This window comes from Petromyzon marinus, chromosome 30, assembly GCF_048934315.1.
Source record: "Petromyzon marinus isolate PM22_M1 ecotype Great Lakes invasive population chromosome 30, UKy_Petmar_22M1.pri1.0, whole genome shotgun sequence".
In the NCBI taxonomy this organism is placed as follows: Eukaryota; Metazoa; Chordata; class Hyperoartia; order Petromyzontiformes; family Petromyzontidae; genus Petromyzon; species Petromyzon marinus.
Genome location: NC_133696.1, coordinates 11,135,350 through 11,162,871, shown reverse-complemented (window position 1 = coordinate 11,162,871; position 27,522 = coordinate 11,135,350). Strand labels below are relative to the sequence as shown.

General features: G+C 45.2%; 1 protein-coding gene across 4 annotated transcripts in view; it reads right to left on the bottom strand.

The window, feature by feature from the left end:
* The window catches only part of KCND1 (potassium voltage-gated channel subfamily D member 1), a 500,895-nt gene that overhangs the window by 26,998 nt on the left and 446,375 nt on the right, over window positions 1-27,522 (bottom strand). For 2 of the 4 annotated variants that reach the window (XM_032963622.2, XM_032963620.2), the window contains exons 3-4: window positions 5,606-5,731; window positions 4,467-4,562 (exon numbers count right to left, since the gene is read on the bottom strand). In XM_032963622.2, the coding sequence (XP_032819513.1) occupies window positions 4,467-4,562; window positions 5,606-5,731 (222 nt within the window). The remainder of the gene's footprint in view (window positions 1-4,466; window positions 4,563-5,605; window positions 5,732-27,522) is intronic. The other 2 variants (XM_032963621.1, XM_032963623.2) reach the window with 1 other exon arrangement.

The following is a 27,522-nucleotide window of genomic DNA, read 5'->3' as shown; positions in this document are numbered from 1 at the left end:
ACATGTTAAGACGTACGAAAAGCAAAACCGTAGGCATGATGGCGCATGGGTGTATCATTCGTTGGGTGTACCGTTCGGTGTTACGTTTCCAAAAATGATTTGCGTGCAACTTGAGCCGTCTAAACACGCGCACGCACTCGTTTAACCGCAGTGCACAGCTTCAGATGTCGCGATCGAATTCACATTTACGGGCATCAGATGCAAAGTAAATAACTCCGACTCCACATCTGTGAACTGCCCTCAAAAGTCCAGAAGCCACAACGCTTCAAAAAGTAAGGGGTAGAAGCGTGACAAGTTTTGTCCCAGGGCGCCAGCATCTAGATACTCACACAGAGGGTCTCTCCCTCTCTCTCTCTCTCTCCCTGCATTCGTGAGGCCCTTTAAAAGTGTTTGAAGATGGCCCGATTGCACGTGCTAAAATGCGTGCGGGACTTTTGGTCGTGTGCAATTGGGCCCGTTGAATATTTAGCAAAGGTTCGCGGATGAATTACACCGGTTAGCAATTTTTTTGTGTTCACTGCGTTCGAGTAAAGCCACACGTGTACTGCACACGTATTGGGGTTGTGCTGTGATGGGCATTATAAGCGGTGTCGACAGGGAAAATAAAAATAACATGTATGTTACATGAAGCTTATGCTAGATGATGACCAGAGAACACACTTTTATTGTAGCTGGGAATGTGTCTTCGTAAGGCATTCATTTGAATAAAGGCATGTAATATAAGTATAAGGGGCATTGTAACTATTCCATAGATTTCGGATATTCTCCATCTGTAATTATTGAGGAAAACAATGAAGGGAAAAAACAACTTTGGGCAGGAAAAATATTAATACCTAGACTCGCTGAAGGGACAATGCCACCTTTTCAATATGCATCGTGAGAGAGCTCACGCTTTTCCCTAATCCAATGTGATCTCAATGCAACGCAGACTCGAATCCTGAGGAAACGGAAAATGGTGACATTTCTCGGAAGACGCCGGCAGAACCTGGAGCGGCGCAGCTGCACCAGACCGTGCGTACTTCTTGTGTGCCAGAGGGCCTTTGGGCGAAATATGGCAGGGGCCTAATGTTTTGAAGCGATAGGCTTCGCGCGTGAGTGTGTAAATAAATATAAAAATGGCTAGAGAGAAGAAAAAAATCCGATTCAAATGGAAACTTTCAAGTAAAAAAGCAGAGTTGCAAGAATATTTAACAAACTGTCATACCACCTATGTAATTATATAAGTTAATAAATATTCCCATTAACTATCAATTAATTAAGCGTAATGTACCTCCTCAATGAATCTGGATCGTGAATTTGTTGGCACATCCGTCTTACTCTGTGGGAAACGTGACGTTTACTGAAATGCATGCAAAATAAACGGCAGCAGAGATGGCCTTCCTGCTCGGAAGCCAAGGGGTTGGATGTTGCTGGTACACGACTGCAGGGCATCAGACTCAGGTTTGATAGCCGAGGCCCTCAGAAGTGGAATAGCTGCTATGCACTGGAGCTATGACTTTAGTCTGACCACACCTAAATGTGAGTGTAGCCAAAAACCATGAATCAAGGCCCAATCACTGAAGCGTTTTGACACGCAGAGAAGTGGAAATAAATACCAGCCCATATGGTTTTATTTAAGATGGGTTTACCTTAAACTAGATGGTTTTATTTTATCTTCAAAACAATACACTTTATGTATTTTCTAACCTCTTTGCCTGGCTCACAGAATCATAATGGATGGTATACGCCATTCCTTATGGCCCTAATCAAACAAATAATGTATAATGCAAAGGGAAAATTTCGCAAATGTTTGGTCAATTGGCGTTTATTGCAGCCTAAACTCATGAAGAAATCATTCTGGTCTTTAGTTTGTGTTTTGTCCAGGCAAAGAATAAAAGAAATCCACACTTGATACCTTAATGACGGTAAAGACACATACTGAAATTTGAGAGGTGTGTAATCTGCCTGTACCCACTATCCTTCAATGGTCCGTCTTGAACTTAGAATCTTGCCACTCAGTGCCTGCTCTACGATGTAGTTTTCTGCCAAACGTATAGCTTTCACACCACCACTGTTACGAAGTAGGGGGCACTGCGTTGGCAAGATGTTAACTCTCTCGTCTGGTATGCAGGAGGTCGTGAGTTCAATGCTGACCCCTGACACCTGCTGTATATTTGGAGTTTATGTGTCGTTCTCCCCGTGATCAAGTGGATTTTTCTCCGAGTCCGCCGATTTTTCCCTCCACATATATAAACATGCGGTTAGATTATTTGGCTACTGCTATAAATTTCCACACGGTTAGCCCCTCCGTTGAGCTATCATTTGTGACCATGTCGTTTCTGAAAACGAGCTATATAGCTCAGTGGGCCTTGCCTGGTAAAATAAAAAAGTTCATAGTTTAGTTTTAGTTCAAGTAGGATTGACGGTGGGGCTGTACATCCCTCGGGTATGCTTTTGTGTTGCGCTGCACATTGCGTGGAATAATGTCCGACGTTTCGCTCCACATGCGACTCGCTGCAAGCCGTGTTACCAGTGGTGCCAATTGTGGGGACTCAAACATTTACAACTATACAACATATTCTTGGTTCTTTCGGTAAAGTCACCACGTAGAAGGGAAACAATAAAATAATAAAAATAGAAAACAATACAATTCTCACGACGTTTCGACTGCAACACAAGCAATCATCGTCAGGTGTGAAAACCACAACAAGAAAATTTGAATGTATGGTATACGCCATTCAAATTTTCTTGCTGTGGTTTTCACACCTGATGATGATTGCTTGTGTTGCAGTCGAAACGTCGTGAGAATTTTATTGTTTCATATTTTTATTATTTTATTGTTTCCCTTCTACGTGACTTTACCGAGAGAACCAAGAATATGAATCCCTGCAGTCACGAAAGCTTTAAATCAAAATTTAACTATACAACAGTTCTGGCTTAGCTGTTTGAGCTACCTAGCTACCTCAAACTTGCACAGCTAATGTAAAACTGAATTTGTATAATGCAGCGATTAGTTACGTTACATGCCATTTGTTCAGAAGGAGGATCTGTTGAACTGTGCATTAGAAAATGTCTACTATGAAGACAGGTACTAGTGCCAATTACGTCGAAGGAGCATCCTGACCTTGTCTTTTTCAATGATGGTTCTCCAGCAGAGGGTCTATGGGGAGGGGTTATCTCATCCTTATTATTATTATTAAATATGGAAAGCTCCCCTTGCTGTCTAATGAATTATTTCACCTCTGCATTCCAAAACAGACTTCACCAGCTGCTAATTAGCTATACAAGTGAGACAGCCCGTGCCTTGGGCCCTTATATCTGCCACGGTTATTCCGATTTGTCCTCCTCGAGAATGTGTTTAAAAAATAAAAAAAGTTGTGCAGTCTGAGAAAGGTGGTTAACAAGCGTGACACGAGGGAATTAAGCTGACACTGTGCTATGATCAACAAGAGAAAAAGCGAAAGTGCCAATCTTTAGTGGCTACAGCAGCCAAGTGCTACACACAATGGCGCTTACGCCTGCCTTGTTTTGCCTACAACAACTGGAGGTTAGGGAGGGTTGGGCTGGGTAGCATTGACAATGAGTGCTGACCACAGGTGGACAATGGAACAAACGGCACTGGAGAAACACGGACACACACTCGATACAATACGCCATGTCAATTTGTCCTCGCGGCAAAAAGCGCTGACAGTAATGATTGCGCGTGGTTGCTATTAGGCAATAGCACGTGGGCCACAATGGCCGTTTCCCCCGCAGATTGTGGCCGAGCCATCGCTGCCTGCTGCTGGCTGATAGCCGGCGTGTTTGTTTAGTATTGCGTGCCCTGGCGGTGATACAGCGCTCATGGAAGAGGACGAGCGGGGGGGGGGGGGGTCTGGCGCATGCACAGCTGACGGAGACATTCGCACATATCCATGGGAGGGAGCTGGGACCTAGCGAAGATTGCGGGATTACAGTTGGATGCATGTGTTGCGTTGGATCAAATGTCACACTTTCATGGATTCATCGTGAGGAAAGCGTACACCTCTTGTGCGGCAATGAATGCGTGCAGCAGTAAACGTGGCAGCCTCTCCTGGAAGCGAAAGATTAGTGGATTAAGTGCTATAATCGGGTGGATGAAAATGCAACATAGCACGTAATTAGTGAATGTGGCACACAGCAATCTATGTACACGTACACAGACAAATATGACATGTCAGGGACGTAGATGTGAGTGAGCATGTATTGAAGATGTCATGGCGGGTTGTGGGGGCGAGGCCAGAACCGTGCCCGGCCACCTTTGTTTCCGCACTGGTTGATGTCCACACACTGTGCCAAGTACTCATTTTGGGGCCGAGCCACCCTAGGGGAGATCGTGTATAGCTTCAGATGCAATAAGCAAAAGTGGCGTTTTGGTTCAGGAAGGGGGTCACGCGCGAGCTCATGCGACGGAATGTATGAAGCCTCGTCGGGGAGCGTAAACAATACTCCCTACCCCCTCCGCTTACCGTGGTCTTCTCCAGGCAGTGCAGCAGATGGTGATGCTGCATCTCGAAGGACGACGGGGATTTGACCACGAGCGCTTGACCTTCATCACAAGAACTCTGGAATAGCCAAGAGCGCGTGTGCAGTCATCACTTTAATAACGACACACCCCGAGGCCCGCCACCGCCACCGTGCCCGACCAGCCCACTTGGTTTAGGGCAGCCCGTTAAAACAGACTTAATTAAACAATGTAAGGATTTCCACACCCCGCCCCATCGCTCCCCCCAATGCTTCGTACGTCGCACCCACGCGCCGCCCGCTGTAATTAGATTGCCGCGGCTACATTACACCAGCAGCTTTGTGTGGGAGAAAAAAAAATGACACTGATTATGCTTTAACACACTGACGCTTGACTTTTTTTCTGTTTGGCTTTTCGTCCTGAAAAGCACCTGTTACCATATCGACGCGGCTCAATGTCTACGTTCTTTGAATTTTTCTGCAAGTGCAACAACAAAATACCGTATGGCGTGAATATCCTGACGTTGTTCTTTTTTTGCAATTAAGGAGTTGTTTGCTCATTTGCTTACAAATTGAGAGCGGCAGGGTGAAATGAATGAAGCTTGGGGCACGTGAAAATTTGGCAGATGCATTTGACCAAAGTGAAACCTTTTCATTCTTTCCCATTCAGATGACGAGTGTGTACGTCAACAGTTTATCTTCCTATTCCATTCCGAGGGCGTATACGTACGTCGTCAGGTCGGAAGACGTACCGGGGCACCCACAAGGCCATGCGGGAGGGCGTGCGGCACAATTTCGGCGCCAGTTATTGTAGAGTGCGGTCGTATCGCAACAGTTCTCTGCGGCGAGCACAATGTCTTTACAAAACAACGGCGCTACGCCCCTCTGAATAGAATTAACGCTGAACCGTTTGCACTGATCCCAGATTCAGCGGTGAGCTGGACCCCCACACCCTCCTGCAAATATCAGACCTCTCAGAACCGGGAAGCGGTTAAACAATGCACCCAGTTCCCCCTTTTCATCCCGTTCATGGCACCTTCAAGACACGTTTATGCGGAGCAAAGACGGTGGCGCATCTCAAGGGCCACCTGCGCGCGTGCGTGTGCGATGGCATTTGGTGTGCGTGGTGTGGTTGGCGTTGTACCGCATTGTTTGATAATTCTTGGCGTACTTGCTCAATGGCATCCATTAATTTGCCATTCTTTTTGCTCTGAAGGTAGGCGTGCGAGCTCCCACTCTTCGCCACACGGATCCGGGCCAATCTTGCTTTCTGCACAGGGGACAGGCGGTGGGTGGAAAGGAAATGGGTGCAAGACAAATGATCAGCATTATTAACCTTTTAGCTGTGGATACCAAGAGAAACTTTACTGAACATTCTGTCCGGCACATATCAACGATAATACAAGACAAAAACATACCCCTCTCTCTGGTTTCCATCCCCGCACCCCCCCCCCCCCCCCGAGTGATTACACATTGTATAGATTGTATATACACACACGTACGTACACAAAGACACACGGAAGATTGCACTCGAAGAGAGAACATGACGACTTTGACATCACGGCGCTCGTAACCGCGTGGTGCTCAATTGGAATACAAATGCAACGTAAAATAAAGGGAACAGTTAAAATTCCAACAATTACCTCGTTACGTCAGATTACAAGCACGCTCACTACTGCCATGTTGACACTTCCAGCTGCACTGCTTTTGATGTGTGGAGATCGGTGCACGTGGCACCGGTTACAGCTCAGTTGTTGCTGCTGGTGATTTATTTCGTTGTCATTCATTTTATGCACCTTTCATGACACGCGGTGTATTTTGCTCGTGGTTTGCGCAGCATTTCCACGACCCGTAACAAAAACAACGGCGAACATTACGAGCAACAATAAGACACCTCAATAAGACACGCGTCCTTCTTGATTTGATGTACAGTGCCAAATGGTGGCGATGGCAGTTTGCATGCCACATTCACCGCAACATGTTCGTCCACGGAATCATAATCGAATTCAAACATTTATTCGTAAGTATTTTATTTATAGAACGAATTATATTTCCAATTCCACTCTTGCAAAGCCAACACGCATTTTTATTCGTCCACACACGGTCGACCTCACTCAACGGAAGAGGCAAAGCACAACAAGGGGCATGGTTTTGTTTTAACATCAAAGTAATATTAATCTATGGCAGTGCATGTTGCGGTAGAGTTAGCGTTATCGTACTGGACTGTTAATCAGGAGGTTGCTTCGTCAATCTCCCAGCACCCAATGAAACAACGGCCTTCGTTTTTATAAATCCATCACCCCCCCCCACCCATCCCACCCACCTAGCAGGATCATCAACGAAGGCCGCCAGTTTGTTTGGCCCGATTCATCGTGCAGTGTGCTAAACCACTACACCACCATTCCTCCACACACACAACCTAAGAATGTTACCACAACGTGACTCGTACTCATCAAGTTAATGCACAGACCACTTAAATGTGTACGTTTTAGCATTACTAAAAAAGGGTTACGTGCATGTTATTGATACTCATTAACGGTCAACGTTGCTTACTGATGCCCTGCCTCGCTCATGCCATGTCCCCCCTCCTTCCCTTAATCTTCCTCGTGTTCTCCTGTCTCGGTCGCGTTCTCGCCCCTATTCTGATGCTAAAATGCGGTGCGCAATGTTCAGCGTTTTGAGACGCAATTTTCATGAACCCCCCCGCTACATTAAATAAAATAATTATTATCATTACATGAATAAATTGATTCACTGCAAAGCCATCGTGATCTAATTTGGCATGTGACCATTATAAACACAATGGATAATTGCAAGTCATTCCTGACTTGCATTAATCTAACCATATACTGCACGTACAGTGAAGGAAAAAAGTATTTGATCCCCTGCTGATTTTGTACGTTTGCCCACTGACAAAGAAATGATCAGTCTATAATTTTAATGGTAGGTTTATTTTAACAGTGAGAGACAGAATAACAACAAAAATCCAGAAAAAACGCATGTCAAAAATGTAAAAAATTGATTTGCATTTTAATGAAGAAAATAATTATTTGACCCCCTCTCAATCAGAAAGATTTCTGGCTCCCAGGTGTCTTTTATACAGGTAACGAGCTGAGATTAGGAGCACACTCTTAAAGGGAGTGTTCCTAATCTCAGCTTGTTACCTGTATAAAAGACACCTGTTCACAGAAGCTATCAATCAATCAGATTCCAAACTCTCCACCATGGCCAAGACCAAAGAGCTCTGCACGGATGTCAGGGACAATATTGTAGACCTACACAAGGCTGGAATGGGCTACAAGACCATTGCCAAGCAGCTTGGTGAGAAGCTGACAACAGTTGGTGCGAATATTCGCAAATGGAAGAAACACAAAAGAACTGTCAATCTCCCTCGGCCTGGGGCTCCATGCAAGATCTCACCTTGTGGAGTTGCAATGATCATGAGAACGGTGAGGAATCAGCCCAGAACTACACGGGAGGATCTTGTCAATGATCTCAAGGCAGCTGGGACCAGAGTCACCAAGAAAACAATTGATAACACACTACGCCGTGAAGGACTGAAATCCTGCAGCACCCGCAAGGTCCCCCTGCTCAAGAAAGCACATATACATGACCGTCTGAAGTTTGCCAATGAACATCTGAATGACTCAGAGGACAACTGGGTGAAAGTGTTGTGGTCAGATGAGACCAAAATGGAGCTCTTTGGCATCAACTCAACTCGCCGTGTTTGGAGGAGGAAGAATGCTGCCTATGACCCCAAGAACACCATCCCCACCGTCAAACATGGAGGTGGAAACATTATGCTTTGGGGGTGTTTTTCTGCTAAGGGGACAGGACAACTTCACCGCATCAAAGGGACGATGGACGGGGCCATGTACCGTCAAATCTTGGGTGAGAAACTCCTTCCCTCAGCCAGGGTATTGCAAATGGGTCGCGGATGGGTATTCCAGCATGGCAATGACCCAAAACACACGGCCAAGGCAACAAAGGAGTGGCTCAAGAAGAAGCACATTAAGGTCCTGGAGTGGCCTAGCCAGTCTCCAGACCTTTATCCCATAGAAAATCTGTGGAGGGAGCTGAAGGTTCGAGTTGCCAAACGTCAGCCTCGAAACCTTAATGACTTGGAGAAGATCTGCAAAGAGGAGTGGGACAAAATCCCTCCTGAGATGTGTGCAAACCTGGTGGCCAACTACAAGAAACGTCTGACCTCTGTGATTGCCAACAAGGGTTTTGCCACCAAGTACTAAGTCATGTTTTGCAGAGGGGTCAAATACTTATTTCCCTCATTAAAATGCAAATAAATTTATAACATTTTTGACATGCGTTTTTCTGGATTTTTTTGTTGTTATTCTGTCTTTCACTGTTCAAATAAACCTACCATTAAAATTATAGACTGATCATTTCTTTGTCAGTGGGCAAACCTACAAAATCAGCAGGGGATCAAATACTTTTTTCCCTCACTGTATCTTCAGTCTACGGGGATGCTGCCGTGGGATAACAGTCGTCACACTGGACTTGCAAATCCAGATGTTGCTGCATTGTTATTATTATGATTATTATTCGCTTTTATCATAGTTCTTCATTTTATTGGAATTTCGAGTGTAGTCATTCATATTGTTACATCAGCTTTCTATTTCACTTAGATCAGTGTTCTTTACTAATTTTCAAAGGCGGCCAACTTTCGCCGATGAGACATCATCAGCGTGAGGCCCGCCACACATTTGAAACCATTGGGGGTTTGACAGCAGCACGATTATGATGGGCAGTATTTTCACTCTTTGTGTATTGTCGGGTGGCCGCAGCACTAAAGGCCCCCAGGGGCTGCCAGTGGCCTGAAGGCCTTGCAATGAAGAACACTGCCTTAGGTTGTACCTATACTAGTACAGCGCTTTGAGATACTGCAATATGAAGGACGCTTTTATAAAACAGAGGTTATTATTATTGTTCCCCCATTGAGGCAGTTCGAATCCATTTCGTTTTTTTCAAATATCGAACCCCAATTCTCTCCGACCAGCAGTATCCGGTCCGTGGGTTCACCACGGTCAGTCGATTGGCAGGTCGGAGTGGTGGTGGGATAATGTGTGGGTAACTCCCGTCTTGTTTCAAGATATCTGACCGGCATGGAAGAGAAGGCCAAATACCCTCGAGAGGAGGCTCTCTAGAGCTTCTCCCGAGTCGAAGCAGTTCCATCAGCATTGACGTAAGCAAGCAATTGCAGGACTGCAGCCTGAAATATGTAGCATTTTGTTTTAATGCAAGAGGTCACAGGGTGCTGAATATTATAGATTTCTGCTTCCAATAAAATCTTTACGTACCAAGGGAACCTTGACACGCACCGAGGCAGTAGGTTACGATGACGCACGCACTGCTGCCCTTCCTGGGTTATGCCCCAGATACTGCACGCGTGCAGGAGAAACGCACGTGGCAGAAAGTGCTAATTACTGAGGCCGCAGTAACGCAAGAGGGAGTAGCGGAGCCACCGATGGCTGTCTGCCCCGTTACAGTGATGACGCATTGCACCAGGCATCGCTTCAGGCACAGCAGACACACGTGAAGACCTTAATTGGTAGAGCTACAGATGTTAATTGCTATGGTTGGAAATCCAGCCACTTTTTTGTCAAACTTATTTATTCAGGAAAGCCTCAAGACTCTTTTTCAGGCTGATCCTGCCAAGGTTTTTCAGTCAGGGGAAATGTTGCTCTGCATAATCCCAAATTAGTCATTTGAAGGTCATTTTGGATTCTTGGTATGTATGCCTTATAGCCTTCACAGATGGTTGGGGCAAGTGCTCTGAGAGAACATCTATGAAGGCCAGCATTGCAGATGAGGGGGTGGGTGGCCGGCACCAAGCCTGGCCATCTTTGTCTCCCTCGTGGTGATGTTAAACCCAGAATGGATTCTAGGCAGGCCAGCCTGATGTTTCAAGCCAGCAGAGATGTTGCTTTCGAGGGGATCCATGTTTCGTGAGCATAGAGTGACAGACCAGGTGTCCACACAGCGTTACGCAGCTGATGAAAAGATGATGCTCCACCGATTCGGAGTGAGATCTCTGTTGCCAAACCGGAGCTGGTCGCAAACACGCTACCCAAGTATGGGAACTTCTCCACTATCTTCACAACTGCCCCATCAGCACTCATGGGGAGTGGAGGGTGAGGTGTTTGATGACACAACATACTCAGGCAGGTGCTTAGTTTTGGTTAGTGGCAAACTCCAGATTCAGCAGCAGACTCTTTGTCGGAGTGAGCAGCAATTACAAAATATGGTTACTAATAGGGAGCCATCCCTCGACCGCACCCGGGCATCGATCAGCCTCCCATTGTATCTGTAGCAGATAGAAATGAATCTGGTACAGCCATAGAAAGCTTCTCGAACTATGTGGTTGAAAAGGTGTGAAATAATGTGGGAGCCAGAGGACAACCCTATTGCACTCAAAGGTGAATAGGGAATGTCTCCGACTCCCGGCCACACAGCTTTACCTAGGCCTGCCCACCATCATGAAGGTTCTTAATGATTGTGAGCAGAGTCGGAGACCCTGAAAGCACAAACAACAACCCACAGCCTGGTCTATTGATAGTACCATAGACCTTAACCAGGTCAATAGAGAAGAGATTCCCTACACCTCTGCTGTAGCAGGACAGAAAATATGACATCTCTGCAGTACCGCTCTGGCCTCAAACCACGTGCCTCTCGTCAGCGTGCCTGGCAAGGCAGTGCTGAATAATGCTTGTCAGGACCTTTCCCAGCACACAACAACAACCACCTTTCGCCACTAAGTGGCGGTGACGTCACCACGACGCTTGTGCCAAGCTATGTGCACGTTGAGGCCACGTGAAGTGTCAAACGTCCGCTGGCAGGTCACGGGGCAGATCCAGGTGCCGCGGGTTGACTGACTGAGATGACTGGCTGATGCACCACCTGTGCCCCCTACTGTGCCAACTTGCTGTGCTTCAGCCACCCGACGCTCCGCTCGTTGTTGTGAGTGTCGCTCCTCCGCCCTCCGTTGTTGTTGGAGGGCGACTGCCTCCAACTGCCCAGTAGCGTCCTTCACGAGCCTCCTTCACAGAGGCCGATCTTGACACCGCTGGTACCAGTCATCGGCAAGTCCACTCAGCTCCACATCCTCCTGTACCACATCACTCCATCTCTTCTCTAGCCCGTGCTGCGCCCATCTAGCCCCCTCTATCTGGCCGAACAAAAGCTGTTTAGGCATGCGGTGACTGGGCATGCAGGCTACATGACCCAGCCAACGCAGCCTTGCTTGCCGGAAGAGCTCACCGATGGGACTTTGTCCAGATCTTTCAAGGATTTGTGAGCTCCTCACACAATCCAGCCTGGTTAAACCCAGGATGGACCGTAGGCAGGCCAGCCTGAATGTTTCTAACCGGCAAAGATGTTCCATTAGAGGGGGTCCACATTTCGCAAGCGTAGAGAAGGGAGGGAATGACCATGGCCGAGAAGACCTGAAGCTTCGTGCGGAGCGACAGACTAGGTAGCACACACACACAAACACACGCTAGTAACTACAAATGTTAAATAAACTAATTTCCTCCACTAATGTATCCCTAACAGCTTGAATAAATGCATTATGTGGAAAACAGGTTAATGGTGCAAATATTTAGATAGCATGGCACCAACACTTTTATTATCGCTACTGCCACGGTTAATGTTCCCATGAACTTCACTCACTGATTCCTCCATCCATGTTGAAGACTTGTTCTTCCAGACAGGCCATCTCCTCTCATCCGTACTGTGTTCAACTACCACACTGCAGGTCACAATCATACTCTCACTCACCCACTCACTACAACTGCAGGTAACAACAATATATATTTCTGCTTCTTTGCTCGAACTGCTCAACTCTGGAATTCCCTACCGTTGTCTATCTCCACAATCTCTCGAACCTTGCCCCCCCTCCTCCTGTCGCACGGCTACTGATGGAGATGCAGAGCAACAACCACAATTTCATATTCATGTGGTCAAGTCTAGATAACCGCGCCAGCCAGATAAACTCGCTCAATTCTAGATATGTATTAACCACTCATCTATTGCAACCTCAGTCATTCTCGTCGTTCCCGGTGGTCGGAGGCTTTGGATGTTTGCTCAGCAAATGGGATGAAAAGTCATGAACTCTGGGAAGCCACATAATGCCCTCTGCTAGATTAGGTGGCACGGTGGTGCAGATTTACCTTGATAATCATAAGATATTGACATGATTAAAATTATTATTCTCCAGTCATTCGTACCTCTCTATATGTTATCAAATGTGCAGCACACGAGACAATGCCATGCCAATTTTACCGCATCTATTACTCATTGCAGACCCAAATTCGAATCTCTATAGTTAATCCGTAACGGTTGTAATACAAATGTCTGTTTTTCAAAGACCCTGACAATGGTGAGAGATGTGGGATTAGTGGCAAGAGAAGTACTCTGATTCTGTAATTGCATTACCCACTTAGGGTTCAAGCACATGTCAGGTTTTGGTAAGAATATATATTTTTTTGTTCCTATACCATAGGTTCTGCAAAATGAGAGAATGCGTTCTCATGGAAAGGCAGTGGAGCAAAACGTGACTCCTCATTTCGCTCAATTCCCACTTCGAACATTCGTCCCTGACAAGACTAACGTGCGTGACAAACTCAACAGAACAGATATTGGAGAAACTCATTTGAGCGGCCTGCGTGGATGGCTACTCCCGATGTCACAGAGCCAAGTCATCGGAGCGAATGGTTGCAGAATGTGGCTGCAGCATTCTGCGGTCTACAAAGGGCACAGATTGTCTCAAGCCAAGTAAATGGCACATGCTGGAAAAGCTACGTGCAATTTATCTCCTAAAAGACACTTCTACATATTGAACCTCAACAAATGTAACATGACAGTTGGACCGAGTGGCATCTGTGAGCAAATTAAGTTTCCTCCCGATGGTCAGTAGTCCGGCGCATGATTTTTTCAGAGAAGTGGCCTTGACCTCAGGATGTTGTGCGCAGACCACTACCGGCAGAAAATCTAAGGAGGAGCATTTGGGCGAGGGCGGTGGCTCGCCCGAGCGGCTAGTTGCAGAGGCTGAAGGTGCAAATCTAGTGGCCACCCTGGTCAATACTGCCAGTGTGCATTGACTGCAAAAAAACGTGCAAAATAGCAATTTGTAATATCTCATCTGGTAGCAGCAACCTTTTTGAGCAATTATGCACTTTTTCAATTTATGAGGAGACAAATTGGAGGGTCAAATCCTTCCACCATGGGACATTCCCTTTTTGCCATGAGGTTTGATTTCGCTGTATCATCAGTGGGAGGGTAATCTATCACACAATGCATGTTTTTTGTTAAAAATAAGTAGTGGAAAACTCTTCCCGTGAAGCGCTTCCTATCCCAATTCCGGCACAACAAGTATGAGGAAGAGAGTTATGTTCCTGTTCTGGTGGAGGGCCATCGTCCTCCTTCACAGGTAGCCTACCACATCTTGCTCTGCTGTAAGGCAGAGCATTGGCAACAATCGCCATCACTTGATTTCAACCAAGTGAGGGGACACATTCTGGCGATGCTCGTCAAGAGCAAATTTCGCAGATAATAATGATGTTGGCCTACGAACATCTATCTTTTTAATGAATTACCTTAAGTAAATACGTAAATAAGGTATTAAATTCATGACCATTACCATAACACGCAAAAAGATGGTTATAACAAAAATAAATATTCAAATATTAAACATTAGTTTAGAAATTAACTTATCTTAAATTATGATGTTGCGCTTCATCACTTTAACTCATCAATTTATCTCATCACTTTCTCGACTCACACTCACTCATCACTTTCTCTCTCTCTCTCTCGCTCTCTCGATGCAGTCGTGTAGAGTTCCAGATGCGATCCGTGGATGGCCACAATCACGGACAGCCAAGTTCGTGAATGACGAGGGAACGCCGTACACCTCCTCACCACACTCGGTCATTGCAAAACGCCGCATACATCGAGGTCTTGCACTGTGCAACATAAAGTAAAGCTCTACGCCTGACCATAAACCGACTCCTTGCCTGAGCGTGAACTTTGTGCAGTCAAGGAATTGCAGACATGGCGGAGGTGGCCAAATCATCTATTCAAGCGTAAAATCATAGACGAGATTCCGGTGGCATGCGACTGCAGAGAGCCTAACCACAGCGCTGTGAACCATTGTGAAGCGCGCTTACATTCAGCAGAGGCATTGGAGACATCCACAGTCAGCTTCTCCCTGGAGGCTGTGCTATTGCTATTATCAGACCTGGATATAGAATCATAATATTTGTTTGTACTGGAGGAATCCGATGGGCTGTAAAGCTATTTTTCACAGATGTTCAGTAAGGGGCGGGTAAGAACGTTACAACAAAAAACAATACAAAAACATATATTATAGGAGTGCAAAGGACAGGAAAGGAAAACAAATCACCCAAAAACATGCACGTGAAACTAAACCATCCCCGTACGCAAGAAGGAGTCGGGTAACGGCACAACGGTGCACACAAGCTGCACGTTTGGACAGAGCCAAAGTCCATAGTAAAAGGGTTTTTTGGGGGGGGGCTCGTCGCGAAAGGCTACGCGTCAAACAGAGCCAATTCGTGAAACCGGCCAGCGGGAGACTTGGGGTTGGCCACTCTCAGGAGCAGCTTGAACAGGTGCCAGCATCGGGGTGGTGCTGTCATTGCGTCGTTTACATGTGGCTCGGTTGGGCGTTTAATATACGAGGACATTGGGATTGCCATGGTCTTACAGTGAGGGAAAAAAGTATTTGATCCCCTGCTAATTTTGTACGTTTGCCCACTGACGAAGAAATGATTAGTCTATAATTTTAATGGTAGGTTTATTTTAACAGTGAGAGACAGAATAACAACACTAAAATCCAGAAAAACGCATGTCAAAAATGTTATAAATTGATTTGCATTTTAATGAGGGAAATAAGTATTTGACGCCCTTTCAATCAGAAACATTTCTGGCTCCCAGGTGTCTTTTATACAGGTAACGAGCTGAGATTAGGAGCACACTCTTAAAGGAAGTGCTCCTAATCTCAGCTTGTTACCTATATAAAAGACACCTGTCCACAGAAGCAATCAATCAATCAGATTCCAAACTCTCCACCATGGCCAAGACCAAAGAGCTCTCCAAGGATGTCAGAGACAAGATTGTAGACCTACACAAGGCTGGAATGGACGAAAAGACCATTGCCAAGCAACTTGGTGAGAAGGTGACAACAGTTGGTGCGATTATTCGCAAATGGATGAAACACAAAAGAACTGTCAATCTCCCTCGGCCTGGGGCTCCAAGCAAGATCTCACCTCGTGGAGTTGCAATGATCATGAGAACGGTAAGGAAGCAGCCCAGAACTACACGGGAGGATCTTGTCAATGATCTCAAAGCAGCTGGGACCAGAGTCACCAAGAAAACAATTGTAAAAACACACTACGCCGTGAAGGACTGAAATCCTGCAGCGCCCGCAAGGTCCCCCTGCTCAAGAAAGCACATATACATGCCCGTCTGAAGTTTGCTAATGAACATCTGAATGATTCAGAGGACAACTGGGTGAAAGTGTTGTTGTCAGATGAGACCAAAATGGAGCTCTTTGGCATCAACTCAACTCGCCGTGTTTGGAGGAGGAGGAATGCTACCTATGACCCCAAGAACACCATCCCCACCGTCAAACATGGAGGTGGAAACATTATGCTTTGGGGGTGTTTTTTCTGCTAAGGGGACAGGACAACTTCACTGCATCAAAGGGACGATGTACGGGGCCATGTACCGTCAAATCTTGGGTGAGAACCTCCTTCCCTCAGCCAGGGCATTGAAAATGGGTCGTGGATGGGTATTCCAGCATGACAATGACCCAAAACACACGGCCAAGGCAACAGAGGAGTGGCTCAAGAAGAAGCACATTAAGGTCCTGGAGTGGCCTAGCCAGTCTCTAGACCTTAATCCCTTATAAAATCTGTGGAGGGGGATGAAGGTTCGAGTTGCCAAACGTCAGCCTCGAAACCTTAATGACTTGGAGAAGATCTGCAAAGAGGAGTGGGACAAAATGCCTCCTGAGATGTGTGCAAACCTGGTGGCCAACTACAAGAAACCTCTGACCTCTGTGATTGCCAACAAGGGTTTTGCCACCAAGTACTAAGTCATGTTTTGCAGAGGGGTCAAATACTTATTTCCCTCATTAAAATGCTAATAAATTTATAACATTTTTGACATGCGTTTTTTTGGATTTTGTTGTTGTTATTCTGTCTCTCACTTTTCAAATAAACCTACCATTAAAATTATAGACTGATCATTTCTTTGTCAGTGGGCAAACGTACAAAATCAGCAGGGGATCAAATACTTTTTTCCCTCACTGTACATGCATTTGGTAATGATCGCCACGTGCTGGAAATGTGTGAGATTTTCCATTGGCAAAGTAAAATAAAATAAACAATTTTTTTATTTACCAGGTAAGGCCCACTGAGCTTCATCGGTATTTTTCAGAAGCCACCTGGCCACAAATGACAGCTCAAAGAAGTGGCTTATCATTTAAGACATTTATAGCATGCCGAATACTCTAAACGTGTGTTTCTAAATGTGGAGGGAACATCCGGAGGACCCGGAGAAAAAGCCATGTGACCACGGGGAGAACACGCAAACTCCAAATATACAGGCGCCATGGTCCGGATCGAACCCATATCCCCCTGTATACCAGGCGAGGTAGTTAACGTCTCGCCACCGTGACGCCCCTATGAGAGTCCGTGAAAGATGCAGCGTGCGTTGTGCGACACTCGAGGCTCACAACGACACGTGACCTTGGCAAGCGGCCACATAAGCAAGCACACGTTGGAGTGGTGTTTATAAAACTAGGGGCCTCAACCCTTCTATAAAACGAATTCTATCTGCAGCAAATCACGGGTAACTGGATACGTTTAGCGCGTTTCTCCTGTTACGCATGAAAACGTGGAAAACAGGAATTAATTCCCGTGGACTGTTTTGATATTCACGCGGGCGGAGCACCTCCATTGGCCGCAGGGGTGATGTGAACCCACTCCATACAATGAATCGTTGTCAGCCATGATCAATCCACTGCTGGATGAAGGCCTCCCCTAGCCGCCGCCCACCCATCACGGATCCCGCGATAAAAAAAAAAAATGATATCCACCCGGCACGTTCACATCAACTGATCTCATCGCTCCACCTCCGCAGCGGCGGACAGCCACTTGGATGTTTGCCATTGCTTGGCTGTCACTGCTTTATCATTCCGGACCATCGCCGTCCACCGTCCCTTCTGGCCGTGACGCTTCCTGCCCAAGCCCCACTCACTTGTTGTTGTTGTTAAGGATTTTATCAAACAACAACAACAACGTAGGCCCTGTAACCAGCGCTTTAGGCGACTGAAAAACGGGACACGGACAAACTCGGGGGCCTTCAGACTCGACGCGACCGGTCTATAGAAGAAAACCACGGGCGTGGGGGGGGGGGTAGACATCTATCGCCTCTTTCACACAAAGGAATTGCGTCGGGGGCCTGATGTGCTTTTTCATGGGGAGGGGGGGGGGGGTGATAAGGGACGAAGGGGAGTACATTCAACTTACGGAGGCCCACTCTTTTTTCTTCATCGTTTTTTCGATGACATCATTTACCTGCGTACATTTTCCAATCCATGCGTTCCTCTTTCTCTCTCTCAGTGCAATTCCAAGCAGAAAATATCCAATGAAAATAATAAATTATTATATGCACGGTTTGATTTTTTTTAAATCAAAAGCATAGGATTTGATATTAATTGAGGAAGTGTTGCATTGTTCCAGACCCTTAACAGGTGGGTAGCATGATTGATAAAATAATTAAATTATATTTAGGCTCAGCTTGGTTTGGTAGAATATGGAATCTATTAAAATATGAGAACACAAAATCGAAATACAAAACACGTCAACACTAGTGCCTACTGCGGGACAAAATTATTAGCGTGCTAAAAATAAAACGTCCAACTCTGTGTCTATTTATCAAACGATTTAAAATGCTCGACCTTACACTTGGCAAGAATAGGTTATCTACGGATGTAATAGGCTAATAATTAAAATTTAACGTGCCGAATGCCATTATCAGATAGAGCACGGCTCAGCGTGTCGTGATGGGGGGCTGGGCCGTGTACAGGGCGAATTCCACACCAGAGGCAGCGGGCACCAGCATCACGGAGCGTCTGCGTCCGTATTCCAAAGATAGGTATATTGGCCCTGCAAGTGGCATTATTCAGGGGATCCCATTTGTCTATCCCACATCACCAACGCCGTGTCCCCTCCTCATTCCTTACAAGTTGCTCCTATTTCTCAATCCCACTGGTCATCAGGGTGGCGCTCGATCCCCCTTCTCTCCGTCTTCACATGAGTCTCTACTCCCAGACAGACAGGTAAAGGTGCATCTCAGCAGTTTCAGTCTCACGCCACTCTTTAGTGGAAAAGACTCCACTCGAGGGAGCTCAAGAGAATCCCTGTCGATGGTACATTGCCACACTTCACATTCCACGCTCGCCAGGCATCTTGGAAGAGGAGGGAGTACCCACACTCTGCCCCACCACACACAACCTTTAGGCGTAATTGCCCTCTGGAGGGGGCTCTGTAAAGCTGTCTCCAGCGGAGGCCCTTCCACCAGCAGTGGCGTCAGAAAGCAAAATGCAGGGCCGCGCCTGTACCTGTTCCGTATGATGTGTGGCAATGTGCGAACAAATGCCTTACAAAGGCTGAGCATGTCCGAGGGTGTTCAAGTGTCCACTTCCTGGCAGATGGTACACATGGAGGGCAAGGCTCCATCACCATTGCTGGGAGTGCGTGATCATTGGAGCAATGGAACTCGATTAAATATGCTGCAGAGGCAAGCAGGCCAAGCACTCGTCCAGTTGTCCAAATGGAACCGAGAAAGCTGACATTCACGACCGTGGATGACTTGGTGTGTGTTAAGACACGGCATTAAAGTATTCCCTCATTATTCACGAACTTCCTGTCTGTGATTTGGGCGATCCGCGGATTGCATCTGGAACTCGACACAGCTGCATTGAGAGAGAGAGAAAGCGCTGAGACAAAGTGATGATTATACAACTGCACAGCATCATCATAATTTAAGGTAAGTTCGCTGAACTATTATTCAATATTTATTTACTTTGTGTTTATTGGAACCAATTTTTATTTTATTTTGTGTTATGAGAATTTTCATGTATCTAATAATTAACGTAATTCATTAAAAAGGTAGGTTTTCATCGGCCAATATCATTATCCGGGAAATTAGCTATTCATGAGCATCTCCGGAACGTATCCTCCACAAATAACGACGGAATACTTTACTGTCACGCGAGAGGCTTTGACCGGTTGTTTTTATCAGAGGTTCAAGAGATTTTCCAATCGAAAAAAAGGAGTGCAGAGCAAGACAGTTTTAAAATCTGCAGAGGAAAATAATAAAAAAGAGCGTAACATCTAATTGCGATTGCATTGGGGAGCACAAAAAAGTACCATTCAGCAAAGTTTAATTTAAAATGTGCCAAGCCTTGCTGCCAAGCATTTTTATTGCTCAAATGAGGCTCCAAATAAAGAAAGGCCAAGCATCTGTTCATTCATCTTAAATACGGACACCAGTAAAGTGGTTTTATACATATCGTAACGTACAAATTGCCATTCACCTAATCAGCTTATAACAGCTTGTGTGTTTCGTTTATGACCCACCATTGTCCATAAGCAGGCTTTGTTTCATTTTTTTTATTTCTTTCCTTTTGACTCTCCTTTTTATGGACCTCTTCAGCTCATTGGTCGACATAACGGTTGAGGAGGAATTACACGTGTAAGTCAGGAATTATGCCATTAGCGGGAAGCACGCCCGGGGGTGTGAGCTATGGGTCACTGCGCACAACACCTTGTCCCACGTGAACCCTTCAGGTACTGTGGCACAGATGTGTCCTCAACTAACACCAGCCCAGTCCTCACAACTGCACCGCCAAATGGAATTCCCTGGGCCCATTGCTGACTATCAAGAAATTGAAAGTGGATAACCGCCAGCACGCTAGCAGTAATATAAATTCCATACAAAAAAAACCCTCCACAGTGGTTTATAGCCAGGGACCGCAAAGCCACAATAATGCCGAACTACTGCCTGACTCAGATTAGGATTTTTTTTGCCTAAACGTTTTTTTTTCTTCCATAGTGGTGGCAATTTCCAAATCAACTCCCACCGGGGGGCGAGGAAATCTATGCCACCAAACTGTGTGCTTTATTCTACAGTGTTTGATTTCCTCATGTAAATTCTTAAGCAAGAATCCTCCTTATGAGGCCTGTCAGAAATTCGCATGGGTATTTCAAAGAGAAGATAGAATACTATTTATATTCTGCTCGAAATAAAATAGGGGACGCTGCTACATGTAATGGGCTAGCGGCCGCCAGACATGCGATCCAGAACTTCAAACAATGAGGGCGGGTTTCCCAAATCTCTCTGCCTCTGTCCACTAAGATGGGTGGCGCCACGGTGGTAAGATGTTATCTCCCTCGCCTGGTATGCAGGAGGTCGTGGGTTCGATCTCGACCCTGATGCCTGTATATTTAGAGTTTGCGTGTTCTCCCTGTGGTCGCATGGATTTTTCTCCGGCTCCTCTGGTTTTTCCCTCCACATTTAGAATAAACAGCATGCGTTTAGAGTATTTGGCTGATATAAAATTCCACGTGATAAGCAACTTTGCTGAGCTGTCATTTGTGGCCAGGTCGCCTCTGAAAGAAGAGCTATAACTCAGTGGGCCTTACCTGGTAAAATGAAAATAGTTTAGTACATGGACTCCTTCTGTTCGGATAGTAGATTTTTTCAACTTAACTCTTGTCGATTCCAAACATGTTGTATGGCATGTACTCTAAATAGTGGGAATGGCTTTAAAAAATGTATAATCTCCTGTAGAAGCCACCAGCGCCATCCATTGCTACTCTCGGTCCGAACAGGCAACTGGATATACGAACAGATTTGTTCCTATCTCTGAAAGTTCGTAAGTCGAATGTTCGTAAGTCGTGGAGTCCCTGTATAGTTAAGCATACGCTATAGTCGATTCGCAGGTCGAGTTTGATGGGATCTAGCGTGGGTACTCACAGCTACTCACACAAGACGTTTGGATGGGGAATTGGCCACTTACCCTCGAGAGGGGCTCCATAGAACTCCTTCCAGTGGAGGCCCTTATGCTTGTAGTGGTGTAAAACGTGCAATAGCAGGGCTGCGACTTTAACGTTTTAGCTTTTAGAAATATAATTTAAACCTGAATGGTATTTATTAGCAAGCCTATGAAATAAAAAATACATACGTATTGGTGAGAAACTATAAATTAGCTATTAAGGTTCCCTGAACAATTATTTTCCGGACGGAATGTGCATTTCACATCACGTTCCTGTGAACCAAACATAAATGCTATTTTTTATAACCTTCTTAACACCATTAGGTTCATAAAAGTAATCTGTCATCACTGGCTCCGAAGGATTCACAATTAAAAATAAACTTTTTTTCAATGAATAAGCAGACCATAATGTGTCTAATATAGATAATATAAAAATGAGTTTACTTTCCTAATTAGCATGGCGTTTGTGATTGCACGTCATTTAACAACATTTTTGCGAGGCGAGCGGGAGTCAGGAGGGCAGTTTGGGCTGATGGCTTTGGTTGTTTTAGGGAAGGGCACGTACACGCTGCCCAGGGCGCCGTGTGCCACTCTCATCCGCTATCATTGTTATCCTGCTTGTTTACACCCCTCTGTTCCTTACTGCTTGGTGTACATCCCTCCTGGGCTCCCACACTCACACGCGCACACAGGCACAGAGGAAGCGCGTTGCAGAAATTCGTTGCAGAAATTCGCGGTTTGTGCCCCGCGGCTGCCCTGGTTAACCATATATAGCGGCGTTTCTTACATTTATAAAGCGCGCCTTGGCTCAAGGCGCTCTCTATAAACATAGTTTAAAAAGGGGAAGCAAAAATGGAGTGATTTAGATGGCAGAGGCGTGCAAAGGTCCAAGGAATGAGTAACCACGAAAGGTCTATAGGGGGAGGGACGGGAAGGAGTGGAGGGCCGAGGGGAAGGAAGAGGAAGAGAATGGGCGGTGGAGAAGAGGTGAGGCTTGAGAGGTGGACGGAAGAAGGTTAAGCAGTGGGACTGCATAATGTCCGTTTGTGTCGTGGTGGACGTTCGAGACCACGTGACGTTTTATATATAATAAAAAAGGAGTACGAGCCGGCTTCACATTCCACATTTGCCAAATGAAAAAAAACCTTTCCCGTTCTGATGACGGACTGGAATAAAAAATAAAATAACTGTATCGATATCGAAGCTCCCACAAGGCCATGCAGAAGGGCATGTGGCACAGTTTGGCGCCATGTAACATTGAGTGCGGTGGTCGTGTTGCTACAGTTCTCTGCGGTGAGTAGCAGTGTCTTTGAAAATAACGGTGCTACACCTCTCTAAATAAAATGAACGCTAAACCGCTTGCGCGTTCTGAGATTCACTGGTGAACGGGACACCCGCCCTGCAGCTTGCAGCCGTCTCGAAAACGGAATGGGTGAATTGGGTCATATCACTCCCCTTACTCGTCGACAATACCTCACCTGTGAAACACACCCACCTGGATTCCGAAGCATAGCTCTGACGCAGAATCTGTTCATGCTTATCCAGCCACGCGAGAGATACATACTCGTTGTGGTATCGCGCAATTAAATTACTATTTTAAGGTGACAGGTACTTGCATATATTGACCCAAGATGTGAGAATGTGGATGTCAACATCCGTTTTTTTGACGAGCCGTCCATGGAGATGAGCGTCACTCAAGAGCCTAGGGAAGTGGTAATGGATTTGTATTTATTCAATCTCATTTCAACACAAAACACCTTACACACACACACACGTATGTATATGTCGAACTTCTTTCGCACCGTACGTAGCCAAGGCACCCATGTATAATGGGGTAAAAGTGGAGTGATGACATTTAAACTGCAGTCGAAGGATTGTTTAAGTGAGCACTCTGGTAGGTGGCAGCAATACCACTCTCCATCAAATGCGCCGTGTATGCAGAATGTGTTGCTCGAGGAAGGGTAAAGGTGCATCCCCGCAATGGCTGGATCACAGCACCGCTGTCAGAGGGGCCTCCAATACAGGAAGCATTGGGAGAGTACTCCAATCTCGGGTGTTTGGCCTACTCTTCCATACTGTCCAGCGTTCTCGGTAGTGGTAGGAGTACCCACAATTTACCCCAATAAATTGTAAAATATATACCTTCACCCAAACGGAAACAGTAAAAAAAAGCAAGAACAGTAAACTAAACACAACTTTTACAAGCTTCGAATCAAGATTGAACTTTTACAAGCATGTGACAACAAATCCAAAGGCTTCTTAACGGTGAGGTCAGAAGTCATCAGATGAGGCTCTGTTGAACTGACAAGAGGCAGTGACCTGTTATGAAAAAACTAAGAATAGGTTTCACCCTTTCTGGCAACAAAACAGGTGCAAAGATGTTCAAACACCAAACCTTTTGCAAGGCAACCACACACAGTGGCAAAACATGCGGACAAACATGATCTGATAATATCGGCATTGTCTTTGAAAGCCGATTGGCCTACACCGGAGAGGGCCTTCTGTATGACCTTGCCTCATCAGTGTTAGACCAGAGAACGCCAAAAGATATGACCCGCAGTTAGCTGGTAAAATGTTTCACACCTCTGAGAGTCTAATCAAGGCCAGACTGCTGGAGCATTTATGTTTTAACAATGCTGCGTATGCAGTTTTTATCACTCGGCGGATGCTTCGTCGACAATGAGAGAATTGGAATATATATAGTGTCAGGCCATTCATATCTACTTTTAAAGCAGGGCCTGAATTCTTGTGTTTTTAGTATGGGAAAAAAGCAATCACTATATAATTATTATACGTATGATTTTATTTCCAAATTGGAAAATTTTCCCTCTAAATAATTGGCAGAAATTGCCTTTCTATCAACATACATATCAGTTGCCGAGTGTAAATGCTGTTAATATTAATAATAATCAACTGGTATCACCAATCTCAAGCTGTCATACGGGATATCAAAATTATGTTATTAATGACATCTTAGGATGAACCTCAGCAGTGACTTTAATATCACATCCTACTTGCGGAAGAATAAAACCTCCAGACAATTTTCACAGCCAAGGAGTTCATTCAAATCAAACTGAGGAGTTCAAATAAAGGAAGATACTGCACTGTGTTAAAAACTAAATGAGCCGCCGCCACTAACACCGCACGTCTCCTTTTCAAGAGAGCCCTCAGGGGTTTACGGAATGGGAAGACAAAGGGGTTTTCACGCTCTAATGAGCATTAGAAGCTGCTACCCATTTTGATGAAACAAATTATTTGACGACATTGCGTTGGCAGTGATGCACAAGCACCAAGGACAAACCCAACACGCTTGTGTGTCCTATTGGGAAATGCCCTTCTTCATAGCACAAAGGTAAATGTGTGTGCTATTGAAGAACAGCAATCGCCCAAAAAACGTCGCCATTATATATTATTTTCCTTTTCAGGAGATACCAGTGATGTTGACAAATGTGTTGGGTTTTATTTATTTGTTACATTTTTGGCTGGCAGTCCTGAGGCAGTAGTGGAAATTCCATATTTCTACGGTGGGACTGGCATCTGCATAGGACAACCACTGTTGACTTCCCACAAAATGGCCCTAATTTTATCACCCCAGGAGGAATTATGGGCTACGTCAACCTCCCAAAAGCAGCTTGAACTCATGACCGGTTGGATGCTGTCACAGTGGAAGTAACCTTAACATACATCACGCTGCAATATTGGTCAAAATATATAAAAACATCAGTAATAAAAAAATAAGTCAAATAATGGAAAAGCCAATGCAATAAAAAAGCCTAGAAATTATAATGATGTACTGTATATATATATGATTCTAATGACAAAACAATAATAGATTCTTGGAAATGTAAAAACGTGTTTGCATAAATGTGATCATGTTAGATATTTACTGAATTGTCACCAATTATACTTGGATTTATTCATCTACTGTACTTGCCTGCATCAGAAGGCATTACAATGTTTAATGTCATGAATGCTAATTCCTGATATAATTTGTGAAATTAAATGTCTTAGGAAATAATAAGCAACAGACAGATGTATAAAACCAAACCAACAATCGCTGCTCCTCCGGATCGAGAGGAGCCAGTTGAGGTGGTTTCGGGCACCCGGTAAGGATGCCCCTCCGGTAGACTCCCCCTGGAACTCTACCGGGCAGCAGCCGGCCCAGGAAACGCTGGTGGGACAATGTCGCTCGGCTGGCCTGGGAACGTCTCAGAATTCCCCCAGGAAGAGCTGGAGTCTGTCACCAGGGAAAGGGAGGTCTGGACCGCCCTTACTCAACACGCTGCCGCCGGGACCCCCCCCCCCCCCCCCAGGACAAGCAGACTGAGAAACAAACGAACCTTGAAATAGTGAATTAAAAAAAAACCTGCAGTTGAACCAAATTCATCCTCATTACTATAATGTTCAAGTAAAAAAAGTAATATTTTCAAGGAAAATCAGGTTTCACTTGCCCTTTAAAAAAAATGATGGGAAATTTACAGGATTTTCTTTTTTAAATGAAGGGTCTGTAAATTATGTAAATTGGTTGGCAGCATTTTAAGTTAACCTTTTTAAAGTACAGGATCATGAAACTCTCTCAGCTGAGGTGACCCAGGCCATGAGATATGTGGCTCACTCACGCATCACCCAGGATGGGCACGGGGCAGGCGGACGGGGCAAGGATGATCTCGGGAACAAATACAGCGAGCAGCTAAAGTTGTCTGTCGCCGGGAGTCATTTTGCCCATTTCCTTCAGGGTCCGGTTCACAATACGGGCGGGAAATGAAAAACGGCCGAGCACCAAAGCACCACAGCAGAGGGGAACAAAAAAAAATAGGCCTCTGCCCTGGCAAACACACCTTTAAAAGTAGATATTTTCTTTTGATCGTTGATGTGTTGAGAAAATGTCGTCTGGTTAATACCAGTGTCAATTCTGTGCATGTTTTAAAGAGTGGTTCATAAAAAAAAAAAACTACTTCCTACGGTTTCATGTTTTTGCACAACTATTCTAATAAGTGTTTGGCGAGGGGGCAGAGGGAATAAGAATTAATTTATAGGATAATGCACTCGTGATGTTTATGTCATTCTGGTAATTATTTTTTTTTCGTATATAATTGTGGTGAACAAGATGTTTATTATGTATGTTATAGGATCTGCCATTTATTATTAATTGGTTCCACGAAAAACCACCGTACGTTGAAGTGATTGTTAATCGAATATTGGAAAAAAACATGTAAAAGGCTTAATTTGTTCCAAGCATTTGCTTTTTACGAATCCATATCAAAAGAAGTCTCTCCATTTCCACAACCATTTCCTTACCTTTAAGATTCCTGGTCAAGGCAACCGTCACATTTAAATCTTAAAATGTGTCCTGTTCAATAATCGTGGAAATGGTTGATTGGGACAGGCTATATACGCGAACCATGGCACTGGTTGTTACACCTCTTTCGTGTTTTTTTCTAAAATGTCCTGCTTCATTTGCACACTAATTGTTTTCCTCACTTTCTTGTCTTTGTTACTGATCTCATTTCACTTAAGTACAAAAAAACCCACTAAGTATTCCAGAGAGTTGTTTCCATAAGCAACGCACATCAAACATTGAAAGGCGAGAAGCCAGTTGTTCTCAAACCGCTCATTAAAGGCCGTCGTTGATTGGCTGAGGTCTGCTGAGTCTGCTTAGGAGCACTCCGATTGGCCGAAATTATTTATTTGGAAATGTATCGTTAATAGAAACAAAGTGACCCTAGGCGAGGCGGATCAAAGTATCATGATTCCCCGGGGCCGGCCCAAGACACGCTGGCGGGACTATGTCGTTCGGCTGGCCTGGGAACGCCTGGGAATTTCCCAGGAAGAGCTAGGGTCTGTGTATAGTATTGCATAGTAATGTAGTGTAGTAGCGTATAGTGTAGTAGTGTATAGTGTAGTAGTGTATAGTGTTGTAGTGTATAGTGTAATGTATAATGTGGGGAGCGGTAGTGTAG